The sequence below is a fragment of the Phyllostomus discolor genome, chromosome 1 (genome assembly GCF_004126475.2).
Source record: "Phyllostomus discolor isolate MPI-MPIP mPhyDis1 chromosome 1, mPhyDis1.pri.v3, whole genome shotgun sequence".
NCBI classification, from domain to species: domain Eukaryota; kingdom Metazoa; phylum Chordata; class Mammalia; order Chiroptera; family Phyllostomidae; genus Phyllostomus; species Phyllostomus discolor.
The window spans coordinates 166,563,774-166,583,867 of record NC_040903.2 but is presented as its reverse complement, the minus strand read 5'-3'; the positions used below and the strand labels follow the sequence as shown (position 1 = coordinate 166,583,867).

Sequence of the window (20,094 nt, the reverse complement as noted above, 5' to 3'; positions counted from 1 at the left end):
CTGTAGGAGTGTAAACTGCTCCTTAAGCTGTGTTCTCAATATATCCTGAACATTGCAGATTTTATCACAATATTCAATGGCTACATAATTTTCATATAACTCAATATGCAACAGTGCCTGGAACACACTGAATGCTTAGTACTTTGTTGAATGAGTTTACATGTCTGCCCTTAGCAGTTCCTCTAAGACTCACCCCACTGCTGGCGTATATCCAAAGGGATGCCCAGGGCTCTCACCCTTAGTTCTAAATGTCCTGTGCTCAGTTCTGCTATAAGCCCTTTAGCACCTTCCCTTTCCTTCCCCAGAAGGACCCCTTCATTTCTGGTGCTTGATGAATTACTCCTGGCTCCTGTCCTTGACTCTCTTATTTTCTCCTGGAAATTGTGTGCTAGTAACAGTTTCTACTTGAGGAGTGCCCAGGACCTCTCTTCTTAGTATGCACCTTCCTAGACAACTACCAGGAGTGGAAGAATTTCACTTTTATACATTAGTTTTGCATTGTGTTACATGTAAATTCAGATAAATATGCCCTCTGTAATTTTAATTCAAGCCAGTGATAATAAATATAGAATAGATAAGGTCAACTCCAAGTATAGGACTTTTTGCTATTCTACCAGAGAACTTTCTCCCAGTTGCTTTCCATCTATTCAATCAGTATTTCAGTATAGTAATTCATTATTTCTTCAGCTAATAAATATCTATTCAGTTCCTATTCATTGCAAAGCAGTGTCATTACTGTAAGGAACACAAAGACAAATGATATATGATTTGTGGCCTCAAAATGCTAATGAAAAAATATGCATGTTATGCACCACAAAATACCCTAAGACTTCAGACAAAATGACATCTGCATTGCCCCTGAAAATATAGATGATATCTAGAAGGGTCTTAATTACAGTGTCGGGGAGAAAGGGAAGAAAGTATTCTAGGCTTGGGGAAGAGCTCCTGCAAATACTCAGAGTTAGGACAATTCAACTGCTGTGCAGCTACCACCATGGATTGTTCACTTTAGCCTGAGTGTTGAACACATATAGGAAAAAATTGACTATAAATTTTTTAAATATTTTATTTATTTTTAGATAGATGGGAATGGAGAAAGAGAAACATCGATGTGTGGTTGCCTCTCACATGCCCCCTACTGGGTACCTGGCCCGCAACTCAGACACGTGCCCTGACTGGGAATCGAACTAGCAACTCTTTGGTTTGCAGGGTGGCACTCAATCCACTGAGCCACATCAGCCAGGGCTGACTGACTATAAATTTGTAATGGTAGATTGGGGCCTGATTAGGGAGCCATTAGGGTTAAAGAATTTATTGTTTAACGAATACTTTGACATTTTGCAGACAAAACTGAAAGGGCAGTGAAAGTTTTGATCAAAAGAAAAACTTGATCACAGACAAATTAACCTAATAATAACAATAAAAATGAATTGGAGCATGGAAAGATTGCAAGTTTTGGGGGAAGTCTGTTGAGAGCCTATTTTAATGCAATGGAGAGGTACGGAGAACAGGCACGTGGACAGTGGTAGGAGAAAATGAGCGGAGGACAGGTTTTAAAAGATTTCAGACAGAAACTTGGCAACATAGAGCCCTTGAGTAGAAGTGAGGAGATGCTTCAATCAAATGTTATTTTGCATAATCCTTTTAACATCCAATCAATAGTTCATGAGAATATAATAAACTGTAGGTGGTCAAATCTTCTTGAAATACAAATGTGTTTTGCTTTTCCATTTCCTTGACCTACACTGGTTTGCGTATTCTTAGCTTCAGCCTTATTATCTTCATTGCTTTACTGATACATTTACAACCCTCTTTTTAAAAATTGTGGTAAAACAACACATAATATAAATTTTACTCTTAACAATTTTAAGTGTGCAGTACAGTATCGTTAACTATATCCACATTATTGTACAACAGATTTGCAGAGCTTTTCCATCTTGCATAACTGAAACTCCATACCCTCAAACCACAACTCCCCATTTTTTCCACCCTCCAGTCCCTGGGCAACCACCATTCTACTTTCTGTTTCTGAGTTTGACTACTTTAGATACCTTATATTAGTGGAACCATGCATTATTTTTCTTTTTGTGATTGATTTATTTCACTTGACATAAGGTCTTCAAGCTTCATTCATGTTGTAGCATACAACAGGACTCCATTTTCTTTTAGGGTCAAATGATATATGTATATACACCCCCCAAAACAGGATTACCTTCTGGAGGTCAGGCCCCTTGTAGCAGAGCTTCCCTCACTAAGTGAGTGTTCTAGGAATACATCTGTATCTGTGTACTAGCTGGCGTTGTTGTGAGAGGCTGTGTTAGGCTTTGATTAATTTTTTTTGAAGATTCTTTCAACCTGTTTTCCCATTTCATGATGGGTGATTTATGAGTGAACCTGCCCACACCGTGCTGAGTGTTCAGCAGTGTTTGATCAAAAACTGCAGGACCCCTGTGCCCCACCCTCTCTATTTACCTGATCTCGCCCCCAGCAACTTTTGTTTTCCAGGATGAAAAAGTTCTCACAGGGAAACGTTTTGCTGATGTGAAAGAGGGGAAAACAACAAAACAAACAAACAAACAAACAAACAAACAGCAGAAGCACAAAAAACATCAAAATTGATGGGTTCCAAAATTGTTTTGAGCAGTGGAAAAAACCTCTTGATAGGTGTATACATCAATGGGAGAGTGCTTTGAAGGTGACTGAAGTTTAAACATGTAAGAATAAATACAGTTTTTTATAAATAAATTGTTTCTTTTGAGATTATATATTAACATATATTCATGCTCATTCATCTGTTGATGAACATTTAGGTTGTTTCCACAATTTGGCTATCGTGAATAATGTTGTAATTATCATGGATTTGCTCATATCTCTTCAATATTCTATTTTTCAATTCTTTTGAATATGTACCCAGAAGTGAGATTTTAGTTCTATGTTTAATTTTTGAGGAAACTCCACACTGTCTTCCATAGCAGCTGCATCAGTTTACAATCCCAAAGAGTGACCACCCATTTTAAAAATAATCAATTTTATGCCCTCACTCATGAGGCTCAGTTGGTTAGGCATCGTCCAGCAAAGCCAAAAGTTGCACAGGCCTGGGTTACAGGTTCAGTCCCTGGTTGGGGCACATACAAGAGGCAACTAATCAATGTTTTTCTCTCACATGATGTTTTTCTCCTCTTTCTCCCACCCCTCCCCTCTCTTTAAAAATAAATAAACAAAATTAAAATAATCAATTTCAGAATGTTTCTGATGGCAAACTTCTGAAAGCTCATCAATGAGTGATTTCTGGAATCATGTGAAGATCATAGCATGTGATCCTCATCCAAGTCTAGCCTTCTAACCAATATAGTAGGATCTCAATAAATATTCATTAAATGAAAAAATTAAACAACTCCAGGCTTTTGGGGCATTTTCTCATTCTCTATGTCTATGAATGGTCCTATCATTCCATAGAACCAGATAATGTTTAGAAGTCAGAGGGCTTGGAGATCATCTGATACAGCTGTATAACTTGAAGAGTAAAATTATGTGACTTCCTCCCCTCCCCCAAAGTTGGACCAAGAGACTTGAATTTATTCAACAAAACCCAATTCCTTTTTTAAAAATCTATCTTCAAATTTCAGGGGTTTTTTTGTTGTTGTTTTAAAGATTTTATTCATCCATTTTTAGAGAGGGAAGGGAAGGAAAAAGAGAGAGAGAGAGAAACATCACTGGGGGGCCGTGGCCTGCAACCCAGGCATATGCTCTGACTGGGAATTGAACCTGCGACACTTTGGTTCACAGCCTGCACTCAATCCACTGAGCTATGCCAGCCAGGGCAAATTTTAGGGTTTTTTTTTTTTTTTAACTATATAGGCTCTACTTTTTTTAGCCTGAAAATAATTGTTCTTGTTTTAGAATATGAAAGCAAAGTAGGGCTTAGTTGTTATCTCAATGAGGTTTATCCTTCAAGCGGGAAAGTTTGGGAGGTTAAACACCTAGGAACTTCTACTTTCAGGACCAGTTTAGGAGCTATTCAAAGAATGCATTAGAGTTTCTATCAGTGTAATTACCAAACAAATTAATTGGATTTAACTCTTAAACACTTGAATATTTCAAAATTAAGCCAATTCTGAAAGGACAAAGATTTGCCACTATTGGGAATATTTACCAACTAAATAAAGATTGGTAATAATGGCCACTGTTTATAGAGCTATGCACCAGGTATCACAGCAGCTATTGGTATTATATCTATTCCCATTGAAAAGATGACTTTTGATTGTGTAACTTGTCTACGTCACACTGAAATCTGAACTCTAGTCTGTGAGCCACCAAAAACCATGCTCTTAGCCACTGCAGTGGTTACCTGACTATATGCAAGGAGCTGTGCTGGAATCTGTGGGGCATTTGAGAACTGGGAAACAAGCCCTGAAGTAGCTTATGCAGCTAGTACATCATATAAGGCAAGCATTATACATGAAAGAAAATGTAATTGCCCAAGAAGACATGTACTATGTTATTTAAAGAAGTAGGCCATGAATTCTGAAGTCAATAGGAATAGATATTTAGAAAAAAAGAAAGGAAGGAAAGAAAAAAAGGGAGAAGTTTACATTAAATTCTTTAAAGAACAGAAAGGGTCACAGTAAAAAAAGCAAAAGGCAAATCAGAAGATATGGATTCTCTTTTCCAGTTACCACATACTAATGAGTGATCTTGGTTATACTGCAAATTTTATATAATATGGTATAATCACATCATCAGAATAAGTTTTTTGCTGCTTAATATGGGACAGCAAATATACTAGAAAAGTTTGATGTGACTGTTTACTCATTACATTATGTATATTATATCATCATACATATTAGTTTTTTTCATATTAGATGCAATGCAATGTTCTTCCCAGTGTAACTCAAGGTCCAAAGCTGTCTTATAAGAATCAAAGTCTCTTATGATTAACTGAAATATTAAAGAAAAGACAAAGTGGCAGGTAAAAAAAAAAAGTTCTTCCCTTGCTTTTAGCTTATCTCTCCCCTCCCCCAGCCTTTATTCTCCTGACTCGTTCAAGAAAGAGAGCACAGGAGCATCTTATTAGCAATTCTTATCCAGGAAATATGAGCACTTTGGGTCAATTGAAGGGAACTGGGAGGAGAGGGAGTCAAGAGGGAGAAGAATGTCACGGGATTAAAAAAAAAGCACCTAGTTTAGTGGTATACAGGAATATCATTTTGTGTAAATTTATCAGGTAATTAAAACATTCTTGTAGATGTTTCATTGTATTACCATTAAACATTTTCCCTTTCTACGAACCTTTATTCTGATGCTTAAAAATAGTTCAAATTCATGTAAATTTTCAGTAAGGTTTTGGAGGTAATGTAGCCAAGGGTTTTACTGTCTTTCACGCAGTTAAGTAGAAACTGCCAAGTAGACTGATCCTTATTATAGTAAAGCTTCCGGGGAGGGTAGTGCTGCCCTCCCAGCAGATGTTCTAAAACTGTTGATCCCCCTCTTTTTTCATAAGGGTTTGGGGAACATGCCAAAGACAATGTGTTGATGTCTTAGTGACAAAAGCTAGCTTTCTGTCAGCACTTTTCATTAAGGTGGGCTTTTAGCCTGTACCCTCATCATGTGCCATAGATTTAGTTTGGGATTAGCAAATGGTAATCCACTTGTAACGCTCTCTACGATCAGCACACGTTTGGCCATCTGATTACATTTTTTAAATGTACATTTTAACTCCTCTTGCTATGCTTACTTTTAAGAGATGTGAACAAATTCACCAACTTGTGTCTTTCTTAGTCGCGTTGATCTCTAACCAGGTAGCCTGTTAAAGCCTAGTTCCCTAAGAGCAAACTCAGAGAATCTAAAAATCTCCAGATCCTCAGTTCTTATGACAGGGCCTTTTGTATGTGCAGTTCTCACGACTCATAGAAGTTGACTAACTTGAGAGATAATAAAAATATCTTCTCCAAAAGTACTTGTTCATTTCAGGGCTCTTCGGAGATGTTTCTAAGCAGTGCTGCATCTGATGGGGGCAGCGAGGAAAAGAGCTGTCCGCAAATGTGGGGCTTATCACTCGGAGATGCCTCCAGTGGCTCTGACAAATCTCTGAAGTGGGAAATAGTCAGTTTCCCTTCACAGGGCCTCAGCGTGTGAGAGGAGGGGGATGGGCAGGGGCCATCAGGGGAGAAGTCTCCGGCCTTTCCCCGTCTCTCAACACCATCCCTCCCCCACCTCGTCTCCTCCTTCCCCGAATTCTAAACAAGCCGGCGGTAAAGGGGCCCCGGGGGCACACTGGCCGGGAGGCTCAGCCTTTGTGGCTCTGTCCTCGACGGTGGAGAGGAGGCAGAGGGGGCGGGGACGCAGGCCACAGACCTTCAGCCGGGGCTTGACCCCCAGGTGCATTGTCCGGCCCGGCCTGCCCCCTCCCCCCTACTCCCCCACTGCCGGTTCGCGACCCGGCCGCTACTGGACCCCCTCCCAGCGTCTCCCTCCGCCGGCCGCGCCGACCTCGCGGTGCCCAGACCAGGGGCCAGATGTAGAAAGTAGTCCCCAGTCCGGCAGCGGCGGTGCTGTCCACTCCACCGCCCCCGCCCCCTCCAGCCGCCGCCTCACTCCGCCCCCAGGCCGGACTCTGCCGTCCCCCGCCTCCTGCGAGCGGGTGTCCGTGCGCCGGCCTCGCCGCGACCACAGAGGGACGAGGGCCAGCCACGCTGCTCCGCGCCACACTGGTACCCGAGCGGAAAGTCCAGGCTGAGCTTCTAGTCGCGGCGCAGGGAGCTCGGAGGCCGGGGCCCGGGGGCGGACAGCGGCTACGGGGTGGCCAGGGAGCATGCCCGTGCAGCCCCGCTGAATGGCGCCTTCTCTGCGAACCCTCGCCCGGCCTCGGCCGCCAGGGATGCTGCTGCTCCGCGCGCTCCTACTGCTCCTCGGCTCAGTTCCAGGTGGGCGCGTTTTCTTATGCGCTTCTGCGCCTGTAGGGCGTGAGACGGAGCGAGTGGGCTGGGGAGGGAGAGAAAGGGGGTACGTGTTGGGGGGGGGGGCGACGAGAGCCCCCGCGGTGGCGCTGACCACCCGCCCCTGTCTCCTTCCTGCAGCCCGTCGGAGCTGCGGCTGGAGGGCTGTGGGAGCCTCTCCCAGCGCACGCCCCTCATCGCTGCGCTCCCACTGGCCACAAGCTGTGGGGCCGGGGCGCCCGCTGTCCACTCTCGTCCCTTCCTCCTCGCGCCATTGTCCGCGCTTCGTCTGAGTCCTCGCCTCAGCAGCCAGCCCGGGCCCCGCGCCGCCCGCCGGGCCGCCACGGCCGCACGTGGCTTTATTTATATTGTTCCCTCAGTGGCAGACTCGCCACACAGGGGGCGCCGGGGTTCCGCGCGGCTTTCCGGGTTTGCAGTGAGAACTCCCCCACGTCTTAGAGCCAGGGAGAGAGGAGGTGAACTCAGCGCCCAGGTCAGCACCCCTAGTGTCCCGACTTTCCTGGATCGGAATGGAACGAGGGGAAAATGGGAGAGGTGGAATTGGAAAGAGAATAGGGTCGGAAGTTGCATGGCCGATTTGTGTCTCAAGTGGATAAAAATACCCGAAACTGAGAAGGAAGGCAACTAAGTAGGACTTATTTCTCGCAGCCAGGTATTTTGGGGGAGGGCCTGAGGTCTGTACGACTCCGAAGAATCCACCCAACTCCAGGTTAACCGTCCGCAAACTTGGATGAATTAATTTTTCTTTTGCCTCCGTGTTCGTTTATCCTCAAAAATAAACGTACAAAGTGGATGTGGTGGTTGGGGGTGGAAAAGGTGTTCGGGTGTCTGGGTTGTTTTATTTACAGGTTACAAACCCCGTACTTTGCTTTTTTTCTGGAGGAGTTAGTTTTCTGTTAGCATGAGAAAAGGATCAAAGTTAGATTTGACTCGGAAACACAATGGGCGCCTTCCGGAGTGGCCCTCGCAGCGCGGGGCTGTTTAGGGTCGCTCGTGTCGCCCTGGGCGTACATTAGAGATCGTCAGTATGGGCGTGGGAGCGTGACTAGTGTGTGAGGTTACCAAGACCAATACCGGGGATGTGTAATCATGGATTTAAAACAATCAGAATTGAGATGAAACGTTCCCTCCAAACCCCTAGTGCTCTATTCTGCCCCAATCAATATGCAAGACTTTAGCTGGCCTTTGCTCTAAATGCAAAAAGTGATAGGGTATTATTAGGTGGCCATCGGATCCTGGAGGGGGCCAGGGGCGATGTGTATACTTAGGGTAAAGCCTTTCCTCTGCTCCGATAAAAAGTACTGGTTGATTAAGCAATCTCCTATCCCTATTAGACAGTAAGGACCAATTAGTCACGCATTTTTCCCCCAACAGTTGGCAGTTCTAGGAAAAAAAAAAAAAATGAAATAAAAGTTTCCTAATCCGATCACCCACTGAGTACCAGCAGCAAGAGTTACCAACTTTTCAAAGTCAACTCTTTGTCCTTTAAATATCTACCTGACTCTGCAGAAATTAAGTAAATGGGTCTCTTTCCAGGAGAGGAGACAGGATCCTTGCTGTAAAAGGGCAGATGTAAAAATGCAAACTTGAGGGAAGATATAAAAATGCAAACTTGTAATTTGTCACAAAAGATAAATGCTCTTCTCAAAGGAGTAGGTGCCAGGGTTCCAAAAACACTTCAAGGGACAAGGAAATAAACTTGCTTGTTCACAGAGTTGGAGTTTTGCTAATGATTTCTTGTAAAATTAGACTTTTACGACTTACTCTGTTCAAGATCTTTTTGACAAGCTTGTAAAAGTAGCAAACAGCTTGTGCTCGTGAGTTCTCCCGATGATTTTGAAACTCTAGCAAGAAACTTGAGAACAGAATTCTTACCAGGCATAGAAGTTATTGAAATCTTCCCTGTGCTCTCAGTGCAGAAGTAAAAAGTGATATTTCTGATTTGTTGGAAAGGTTTGCTGAAATTCACATTAGTTTATTAAACTTGTGAGTTAATTAACGTGGTTTGCTAAACTTTGTCTCATTACTTCCTGAATATGTGTTTTACAATTGTGTGTTACAAAATGATTTTATACCAGTAATTTTGGATATACTTTTCCCTTTTTTCCTTATAGGAGTGTGGTGCTTTAGCGAACTGTTTTTTATAAAAGAACCACAGGATGTAACTGTCACAAGAAAGGACCCAGTCTTGTTAGATTGCCAGGCTCATGGAGAAATTCCTATTAAGGTCACATGGTTGAAAAATGGAGCAAAAGTGTCTGAAAATAAACGGATCCAGGTTCTGTCTAACGACTCTTTATACATCAGTGAGGTGGAAGGCAAGCGAGGAGAGCAGTCTGATGAAGGATTTTATCAGTGCTTGGCAATGAACAAATATGGAGCCATTCTTAGTCAAAAAGCTCATCTTACCTTATCAAGTAAGTGGTTAAATTCTTTTTTTACATTTTTCATTGTAACATTCTGATGATTTCTTGACTCATCTATATGCTGACCCTAAATAATACAGACATTAAGAATTTTCCTGGAGATATTGATGGCAACAAAATGGCAGGCAGAAAAATCTAAGAAAATATGTGAAACTGAAATGAGTTATTGAGAACAAAAGTCAAATTAGGTTTAGAACAACAAAACCTGTAAAGGTGGCTTTATATAAATTGAATTGTTTCACACAATGAGAAGAGTTGAGTTCAAAAATTTGGCCAACACAACAGTTCTTAAAAAAAAAAAAAAACTAGTCTTTTGTAAAAGAGTAATTACATTTTAAAATTACAAGCAAATCCTTCTGCTTTGTAAATGGCCCTTGAGTGCTAAATCTTTCTTATAGCCCAACCTTCCATTTCTCTGACTGCTTTAAGATCACCCATGTTGCTTTTAATTGTAAGAGAGGGCATTGGTCAGTAACTCTCAAGCCTTTGAAGTATTCCTAGTCTTTTCCTGCTGAGACAGAAAGAGATTAAGGCCATTTCCATATTATGCCTAATGGACTTAAACCAGATCTGCCCACATTTTTCCAGTTGTCATAAAGTTTGCTGTCTAATGATTTTCTTTGTATTAACAACCCATCACATCAACTGTTTGTCCAGGTGATCCATTGCTGGGTGGTTGACCTGATGACTGTTGAGTATAAAGATAGGCCTAGAATAGATAGGTTACTCCCTTGTTCCCACTGGGCTTTCCCCAGTTCCAGGTGACCAAGCACTGCAGCACAGCACTCAGCATTATAATAGACAATTTAAATCTTAATTTAAAAACCTACACAACTAAAAATAGTTTTATAAGCATCCTAATTACATGCTTTTGTTGATCCACCGGAAATAGATTCTGCACTATAACTACAAATTGGTCATTGAAAAGATGAACAATAGGAAGAAGGAGCTCTTGAGATAAGGCATGATCTTTAGGAAGTAGTTTCTTCAGAGTCTACCCAGTTGAAATTTAGGAAGCATTTGGTAGTGGGTTCTTAGGTGATTTTATTGAAACAGTTTATGGCTATATTTATGTCACCCTCATATTAGTAATTTATTTATTTGTACAATAATCAATTATAGAACATAAATTATAAGCAAAGGTATTTTTATATTGAAATATGTCAGAAAAGTAGAAAAGTTTCCAATTCCAGTCTCCTCTGCACAAAAATAACCTAAACCTGAGAGAATTTCTGGTAAACTAACTTCCTTGCTGTAATCATTGCCCAGTAATTCGTTTTCTTGTTGCTGAGTAATGGTTTTTCTGTGCAGTACTGTTTTCAGGAGAGAATGTTTTTTATGTCCTGTTCTGTTCATTTAATTTTTGTCTATTATAGAGTATTTTAGAGAGTTCTCATTTTTCTACATTTTCAAGTTTGAGAAATCATGTATTTTCATACCCAGAAACTGTAACTAGTATTACCTTGCTGGAGAGGAGAAGGGCAGGATGGAAAGGTGGAGGGGGGTGGATGGGCCTTAAAAGATGAAGCATTAGACATGACCACAAGTTGTTTCCAGGACCTCCTTGGAAGCCTGACAGAATCCAGGGGTACCCAGAAATCCAGAAATACTTCGAAATCACCCAGAGCTTTCAGATAGCGTAGTCTGAACAGTGTAACATATGTTAATAACAGTGAAACAAATGCTAGTATTAACTTTTTGAGCTTTTAGATTTTTGAATCTTTGTAAAAATTAATAAACTTTTAATTAGATGGGAATCAATTTTAAGGTTCCTGTGAAGTAGTTTTCATATTATAAGTATTAAAAACCTTCCAGTGAGACTATATAGAATGTTGCTTTGCTATTAAATACCCACTGTAGTCAGTTTTAGGGACCACGCTTTTCATATGCATATATTAAAAGAAGTTCATAGTGGGTTTTACATTTTTCTTTAGAAATATGAGATTTCTTAGAGATTCTGAACTCACAAAGTTCTGATATCTAAGAAGCAATGTCCAATGATGTGGCCTCATATGACTTTATTCTGTGTTCAGGGTAAAGATATAATATATATTAAACAGGAGGAGAATAGGCATTAACTGGACGTTCGGGGTTTTTTGTTTGTTTGTTTGTTTGTTTTTTAAAGCTAGTTCTCTCCTAGTTACTGATAGCAGCAGGGTGCAAGTATGTCCTTTTTATATTCTGGTAAAAGATTTTGTCAATAAGCATATCTTTTGGTTTAGAAGTGTAATAATACAGTGTCTAAAAGTATAAAACTTGAATCTGGATAAGTTTTAGATTTTAAACACACAGACAGTCAAGTCTTGGTTTCTAAACTTAGGAACTAGAAGCTGAAAGTTGCACTGTAGGCAAGAATTCCATTATTCATGTGTAAATTAGGAATTCACAGGGTTAAAAGGTTAGAAACTGGCCAGGATGAGGTTTACCCTTGTGATAAAGAGCAGATGACCCTCATTCATTGGCCAAAGCTTTCATGTAGCTCTACTGCAAAGTTAGTTATTGCCACGAATTGTTCTTGAGGAATGCAGAAATTCAAATGTGAACAGGCCTTTCCTTAAGTGTCACTATGGAGCCTTATCTCCCAAGCACATCAGAGCCTGCTTCAGGGACAAGGTTCCTCCCCAAAGGCCTGGAGGCTTTACTTTCCTGTTGTTCATCCAAGCACAAAAGAATTTGTCTTAGTTTTTCTAAGGCATCCCATTTTTAAAGGAAAGTATAGGGTTAAAGTAACATTTAGTTTTTTTAAACAGGTAATCCTTTTTATTGTTAGCCGTTTTAGCTGTTTTACATTTTCATGTAATTGGAATAGAAAGGAGAGTGACGTTGGGAGACCCTTTTCTAGTTCTATAGTAAGAACAGAAGATTAAACCATTTCCTATAAATTTCAATGTTTTAAACTTTTGACAAATCAGATTTTCACTTTCATAGGTGCTATGTCTTCACTATGTAAATAGTTTAAATGCTTTAAGAGTAAGAAATAATCGAAGGACATCTTGATGTTTCTTGCATTCTTGATGTTGAAATAAGTAAGATAAATTTCATAGGAAAGCATTAGTGTGGTAAAACGGTCTCATATTTCAACAAGTTTAAATTAAGATAAGAGACGTTTGAGAGAAGTAAAGGAGGAGGTGGGTTGTGTTCTGTGATGTGTAAAAGACTGGCTGTAAGCTAGTGATTGAACAGGAAGCTAGTTGTTTATTTCCTTTCCATAAAAGGTGGAAATTGAAGTCTTAGGGTAGAAGGAAAGAGAATATAAAGCTGACTTATATTTCATGGGTTTTCACAACTGTTCACTTGGGTGAAAAGTAATTTTTTAAGCGAGCATTTGTAACTGGGAGACCATAGGAATTGTAATTTTTCATGGATTTTTCCAACATTTTTGGGTTAGTTCTGCCATCATAAAGTTGTTTGGGGTGGGTCCATTTCTGTGACTTGAGTGATATATAAATTATAGCCCAAAATTGATCTTGAAATGTGAGTTTAAAATACATTGAAAACATTTAAAGAGTCATGCTAAAAAGAAAGAAGCTGGGTAGTATATTGAAAAGAGAAAGATATAAACTATGAGACTTTTAGCCTACATTTTGAGTTTTATTAATGATCTTGGACCCAAGATTTTGCTATACTGTCACTTTTTATTGGGATTTGTAGATGCTATAAAGGACAGAGTCTTATCTGCATGCACGTTCACTTCAAATCATGCTGCTAACAGTTACCTAACAGAGTGCTAACACAAAAGCTAAAGTCATTTGATTTTGAAAACATAAGGCAGAACTGAGGTATTTAGAGAGATCAATCTGACAATACTGTAGGTGAGGTTCAGATGATGCTTTCTGGGATCCAAGAAAAATTATCTTTAAAAAGAGGGGGTATGGTTCAAAAGAACATGTTTAACTTAAAAATTGACCTTAAAATTTACTTTAAAATTGCAAAAGTTAACTCAGGGAAGTAAAAGCACCTACAGTTCTACAGTCTTACAATGACACTTGGTCCTTAGAGTCTGTCTACTTAAAAGGTTTATCAGGTACCTGGTAATTGCTGGGTAATGGAACCAGTTTTTCCCACTTTGGAGTTGATTAGTGAGGATCATTTCTCATCTTCAGAAATGTGTAACACTATCTCACTGTTTTTCATAGTTGTTGGAAATTTTATTTTTTAACAAAGCAGGATCCACTGAGGAGTAAATTATAATTTATTTCAAGATGTATATAAATGTGTGTGTTTACTTTGCTTCTGTCCAGCTTCTTAATGGAATTTTGAAAGGGCATTTGGTATGCCTCTTTTGTCAACTATCTCTGATTATTCTGGAGAAAGGGTCTCACTCAGAGCAGTTGTTTGCCAACGGATTTGTTGTCACTGCTACTCAATTTAACAGCTGGGCCTATTGATGAAATCCAGGGCAATTTAAAAGAATAGCAAAAACCAAATCTTTTAACCAGGGTTTTAGGTTGAAGGAGATTTTTAATTAATAAATGCATTTGAGGTTACTTTTTTTGAAAACCCTAATATTCTTGACTATAGTTTTCAGAGATTATATTTATTTGTCATAGGCATAGCACTCAATTACGATTGATTACTTTCAGCTTTTAAGCTGGCAATTACTATTTATATTAAAAACAATCAGTAATGTTGAGGCATTTCATTGAGGATCATTCTTGAATTTTAGAAGCAGCTGTGATTATTGTTTTAAGAGAAATCCTAAAAATTGTACCCCAAATAAAGTTTTCATTGTCAGTCAGCACTATTTTAATACTTCTGGGAGTTTATTGTGTTCAGACTTTTTATTGAAGCATTTTTTAAACTCATTTACATCTTGGTAATTAAGAGAGGAAGAAGACACACTGGGGATCATTGAAGCAATATTGGCAGTAGCTTTAACGTGGTAATCTGCACAGAACAAGCTCACAGTCAAGAGCTGACAATGGTGATGTGCAAAAAAGGTGAAAATGTACCAAATTACCTTCAGTGGCTCTAATTCTGAAGCCAAGTGACTGCTGTGCGATTATGTATTGCAGAGGAATGTATTGCAGAGGATAAAGGCATTGTCCTCACAAATGTCTCCGTCACTAATCTGACAAATACTTTCCTGACTTACATACCTTGTTTCTTTTCTTTTTTTTTTTAAACCTCTGGGTCTCAGAAATTGCTTTTGATGTGCTTTAAAAATCAAATTTTTATAGATTGAGCAGAAGACATGAATTTAAAATGTTTGTGTTTTCAATTTCTGGAGGGTTTGTCCTTTTCCTGTTTTTATATGTCTGTATATATTTTATAACTTGCATTTATAATGGCTAGGTTAATCAAGCGACTGTTGGTGAATGCAGTCATTCTGGTTATAGACTTGTGTTCTCACTGGCATAGTTCTTTGGACTGATGGAAAACAAATTTTCTTTTAAAATTTACCTAATGAAAAATGTAATAAAAGTTTACTTTATGAAACTACAGTAATTCCTGTTTAGAACAGTGTTAAGTTTTTTTTTTTTTTAAGATGCTGCTTTATATAGGCTACTTTCTCTAAATCAGTTTTAAATTGTTTTGGAATAGTCTTCCAAAATGGCCTTTTTATTGTTTTGTAGTCTTCCTAGTACTACTGAGAATAAATCTTCTACTCCATCAGTGTTTACTACCACCCCCCAAATAATAAGAAAAGAAAAAAGAAAAAGATATTTCTTTTGTGGATTACATATCTCAGGGTTTCTCTTGGTGCAGTCGGCATTTGGAGATAGGTAATTCTTCGTTGTGGAGGCTGTCAAGAGCAGTGTAGAATGTTGTAAGCATCCCTGGTCTTTGTACACCAGATGCCTCCTCATGGTTGTGACAACCAAAAAATTGTGTTTTGGAGGCAAAATCACCATAACTTTCCAAGTCATACTGGGCCAATATTTTAATGGTTTCTGTTTTATGCTTGATATTTTACTTTTTGTGTGTGTGTTAACACTGCTATAAATATATTGAATAGAGAACTACTTGCTATTTTTAAGTATTGCCAAAGAAGATGGATTTAAAAAATGTGTTTGGGTCATTGTTTGTCTAAGTTGGAGGGATACTGTCTCTTCATTCCTTTTTCACACACATGGTACATTGAAAATTATTAAGATTTCAGTCTTCTGTAGGTCCATTCATTTTGATTTCAATATTTTAGATCTTTTTCAGGGGATGCCTAGTCAAAGGGTAAATGCAAAGTTTGTTTAACCCTGTTTATCCCACACCTTTTATTTTGTTGATGTGTAGACACCAGAGTTGAAAAGATATGAGAAAGCTCCTTGTGTGGTAAACGTTAAAGGACATCTGTTGTGATGCTTTGCATGGAGAGAAGTAAAACTGTATGTGATTAACAGCCCAGAGAATAACATTTGCTGCGTGGTAGGTGGTTTGTTGGGTGAATGGTTAACCGGAATCTTTTCAACTAATTCAATGGTACCGTAGACTTATTTTGGGGAGAGGCAATTTAACTTCCTGCAGATAATGATGTGAAGATGGTAGCATCTTGAGAGGGTATCAAGGGGTGAATAAAGGGGAAATAATTAGATACTAAAGTATGTTAATTAACATATAAAGGTGCAAGCAAATTTTGAAGTGGTTATTATTGAAATACTGTTTTAGATTACTTAGTAGTAGTGGGCAGGGATTTCATAATATTCATCTTTCTCAAGATACCACTCTTTATATTTGCATCTGTTTTGTTTAGCTGTTTATGCTAGTAAAAGTTACAATTGTTGCTACCTGTAGTTGGTTACCTGTGAAGGCCAGTAGCCACTGGTGGCCCAATTAGCAAGTTGAGTTGAATGAAAGAGGAAGCAGAATCTTTTAATAAGCGGCTCTAATGCTGAGAAAGTGGCTGAACATTTGGGACCATGTGTTCTATTCCAAAAAACTACTTGGAGTAGAGCAAAATAATTCAAAATAAAAGAGGAAATTGCACATTTTTTCTTACAATTGAAGAAAATAGTATTTGTGTCAAAATAGAATTTTAATGTTCTTGTCATTATATAACAATATTATGACATTGATAATTTTCAATATCTGCTAAATATTCTTAGTGCTGCTATATTTTTTATTGAATTGCTGAGAGCTACTGTGGAAAAGCATAAAGAATGACAAAGAGGTGGGAAAGCCAAGCATTTCTTCCCCATTGTTGGCGACTTTTATGACTTTAGACAAATGACTTAATCATTCTGATCCTTACTTATCTGTTAAAATGGATAGCTGGGGAAAAAAGAGGGGATGGAGGTTGAGCAAAACAGTGCTTTTATTTTTATAATTCTGTTGTAATTCTAAGTAAATGGCCAATAAATAATATTTTTGTAAGACTAAGTCCAGTCACATTGCAAGAGAACCCTTTGAGCTACTGAGACAAAATTTAAAAGGTTGGCCATTATTTAACTTGGTACTTTTAAGAACTCATACTTTTCCCATGAACCTTAGGGGGATCAGTTTTTGGAGAGGGGGAGATCTTAAACCAATGTGATAATTTGAACTAGTCTTTCCTATCTATCATCTAGCTAGCTAGCTAGCTAGCTATCTAGATATCTATTTTTTATCCTTACCTGAGGGCACTTTTTCATTACTTTTAGAGAGAGAGGAAGAGAGAGAGAGAGAGAAACATTGATTGGTTGCCTCCCGTATGTTCCTAGACTGGGGATCCATATGTGCCCAGACCAGTGATGGAATCCATAACCTAGGTATATGCCCTGACGGGGAATTGAACCTGCAACCTTTTGGTTATGGGATGATTCTCCAACCAACTGGGCCACATTGGCCAGGGCTGAACTAGTACTACTTTTAGAGCCTAGAAAAATAAGTTACTTTGTCTGAGACTGGGCAGTTCAGGATGGTTGTGCTACTTTAAAGGTTATCAGAGTGTTGGAGAGGTATAACTTTACAAATATGTGTCTGGTCCTGCTAATAATTAACAGTGTATTCTGATATTTATAGACTCAATGTTTAAAAAAATAGCGCTGATTTCATTTTAAGAGAGTTTTGATAAACTTTCCTGAGGATGTATTTTAATAGAAGTAGATTGTACTGGCTCCCCACCACTGTCACCAATTCTTATTAAGAATGATAAATATTAATTCCACCCCCCACCCCTGGCTTTCAGATTGAATTAACTTGAGTCCCTCTGATTGGATTTATAATAATTTCAATTAAAATATTGACCTCAGAGTAGACACATAATAGGAAAAAAATGCTTTGATGTTGGTATTGCCATTTTGGTATTTCTTTTTAAAAGGGAGATCACAGCTTTTCTTAAATAAGTTTACCAGTTAAATGTGTTTACTGTTTTCTTAATAAAAAGAATTTACTTTTTATGTGTTCGAGAAAGCCACATTTTAATACTCTGACTTAGTAATACCTTTAACTGAATTTTAAGTGAGGGACCAACTTCAGTAAAGCAATAATATCAAAATTTTTACCAAAGGGATTTTTGAAGTTATCCCAGTGGTGAAATATGATTTCTTCAGAGCCTGCAAGTATCTTTACCTGGACGATTTACATTTTTAGAAAGCTATGATAATTAATACACAAAAGAAGGTTTGTGAAATTTTAACTTTGTGAAGTTTAATTTTAATTCCACCAGAAGTCAGTTAGGAAGGTATGATATTTAGAGAGAGAATTTTGCTGCTTAGCAAGTGATGCAGTGAGAAGTTATAACTGAACCCACAGTTGGTCAATAGAGAGGTGACCAATTTCTTAACATACTAAAAGTGACTCTATCATTCCTTATCACAAGAGATAGAAGCTTGACAATCAGGTTTTACTCTGTTAAACATCTTTCAGAAAGGGGTGACATTATAAAAATTGAAATAAAAGAGAAACAAAGAAAATACATTATTACTTTCTACTAATCTTTAAATTTTTAAATACGTGTTAAGATAACTGGTAATGAACATTTTGAAAAGAGAGGCTTAAGGTTCCCTAAAACTCATCCTACTGAGTCAGTAGAGAGTCTTTGTTCCCTAATTTGACTTGCAGTGTCATTCTGCCTTCTAACATGAGTAGGATCACTCCTTGCAGTTTAGAAATTTTTGTTTTGCAAGTAAGGAATATGAAGCCAGAAGGAGATACTGCCTTGCTGAAAGGTACAGCTGCTAGATCTGGGACCAGAGCTCAGGTTTGCCATGCCTAGTCATGAATTCACAATGCTGAAATAAAGATTTTATGTTGTGTATTGTGTGGAAATGTGTCTTTTTCATTCATATATATCCCATAAAACCCAGAATATAGAAAAGAGAAGGATAACAAAACTGAAACTGAGAGTAAAGACACTTCTTAATATTTATTTTAAAAATACGATTTTATTTATATCATTGTGCAACTTACTGTACTTGTGTGGATTTTGTTGTTGATGATGATGTAGTCAATAGGTGATTTTGAAATAAAACTGCTAATGTGTTTCAGTTTTTATTTGTGCTTAACTCTTTGTGGAGCTTATTTTCTTGCCTATAACCTCCATGCAGGGAGATTGAGCCCCAGTCCTTTTAGAGATTCAGTGTTGGTTGATATATATGTCCAAATGGAAGTGGGCTATAATGCAGTCCTTTTCAGTGTCTCTCTGAATAACCTGCAATGGAATGAGGCTCTTTGATAACCAAAAGATTGGGTTTTAAATACATGGTTGAGTATGTGTCATTATTATCTCATGCAAAGAGGGGAAGAGTGATAACCTATGTCTATCATGGAAATTTTTAATAACATTTTTGTTCATATAGAATTCACATACCTGTACAAAGTTCATCCTTCTCAAGTGTAAGTAAGTGGGTTTTACACTTACTTACAATTCAGTGGGTTTTATCACTTCCATCCATTGTATGATATACCATATTTTAGTTATCTAGTCAAGTCATGTGTTGATGGACACTTGGATTGTTTCCATCTTTTGGTTATTGTGAACATTTCTGCAGCGAACATCAGCATACCAGTACTATCTTTTTGAGTCACTGTTTTAATTCTTTGGGTATATATCTAGGAGTGGAATTGATAGGTCATTTGGTAATTCTACATTTAATCTTTATAGGAACCACCAGACTGTTTCCCACAGTGGCTGAACTTTTATGGTCCCAGCATTAATGCTCAAGGGATTCCACTTTTCCATATCCCCACCAACACTTGTTATTTAACTTAAAAACAAACAAACAAACCAACAAACATACCCAACCAAGTGCCCTGAGGCTCAGTTAGTTGGGTGTCCTCCCGCAAAGTGAAAGGTCACAGGTTTGATTCCCCATCTGGGCGCATGCCTGGGTTATGGGTTTGGGTGGGGCACGTATGAAAGGCAACATACTGATGGTTCTCTCTCACATTGATGTTTCTCTTCCTCTCTCCCTTCCTTACTCTCTCTAAAAATACAGAAATAAAATCTTTTTAAAAATACCAGTATTAGTAGATGTGAAATGCAGTCTCACTATGGTTTTGATTTGTGTTTGTTTAATGACTAATGATGTTGACACCTTTTCATGTGCTTATTGGCCATTTGTGTATTTTTTTTGGAGAAATGTCTGTTCAAGTCTTTTGGGGGAAAAATGGGTTGTTGGTCTTGTGATTGAGTTGTAGAAGTTATGTGTGTATTCTGGATAGTAAACCCTTACTGGTTATATATAAATGTTTTCCCCACTTCTGTATTTTGTCATATTACTTTCTTGATAATATTCTTTGATGCACAAAAGGTTTTAATTTTGAAGAAGTTCAATTTATTTTTTATTGCTTATGCT

The 20,094-nt window shown here is 38.4% G+C and overlaps 1 protein-coding gene across 1 annotated transcript in view; it reads left to right on the top strand.

Moving 5' to 3' along the window:
* The first annotated feature begins 6,764 nt into the window (after positions 1 to 6,764).
* PRTG (protogenin) overlaps positions 6,765 to 20,094 on the top strand; it is a 123,798-nt gene continuing 110,468 nt past the window's right edge. The window contains exons 1-2 of the mRNA XM_028507756.2: positions 6,765 to 6,923; positions 9,071 to 9,373. Of these exons, the coding sequence (XP_028363557.1) occupies positions 6,833 to 6,923; positions 9,071 to 9,373 (394 nt within the window). The 5' untranslated portion in view covers positions 6,765 to 6,832. The remainder of the gene's footprint in view (positions 6,924 to 9,070; positions 9,374 to 20,094) is intronic.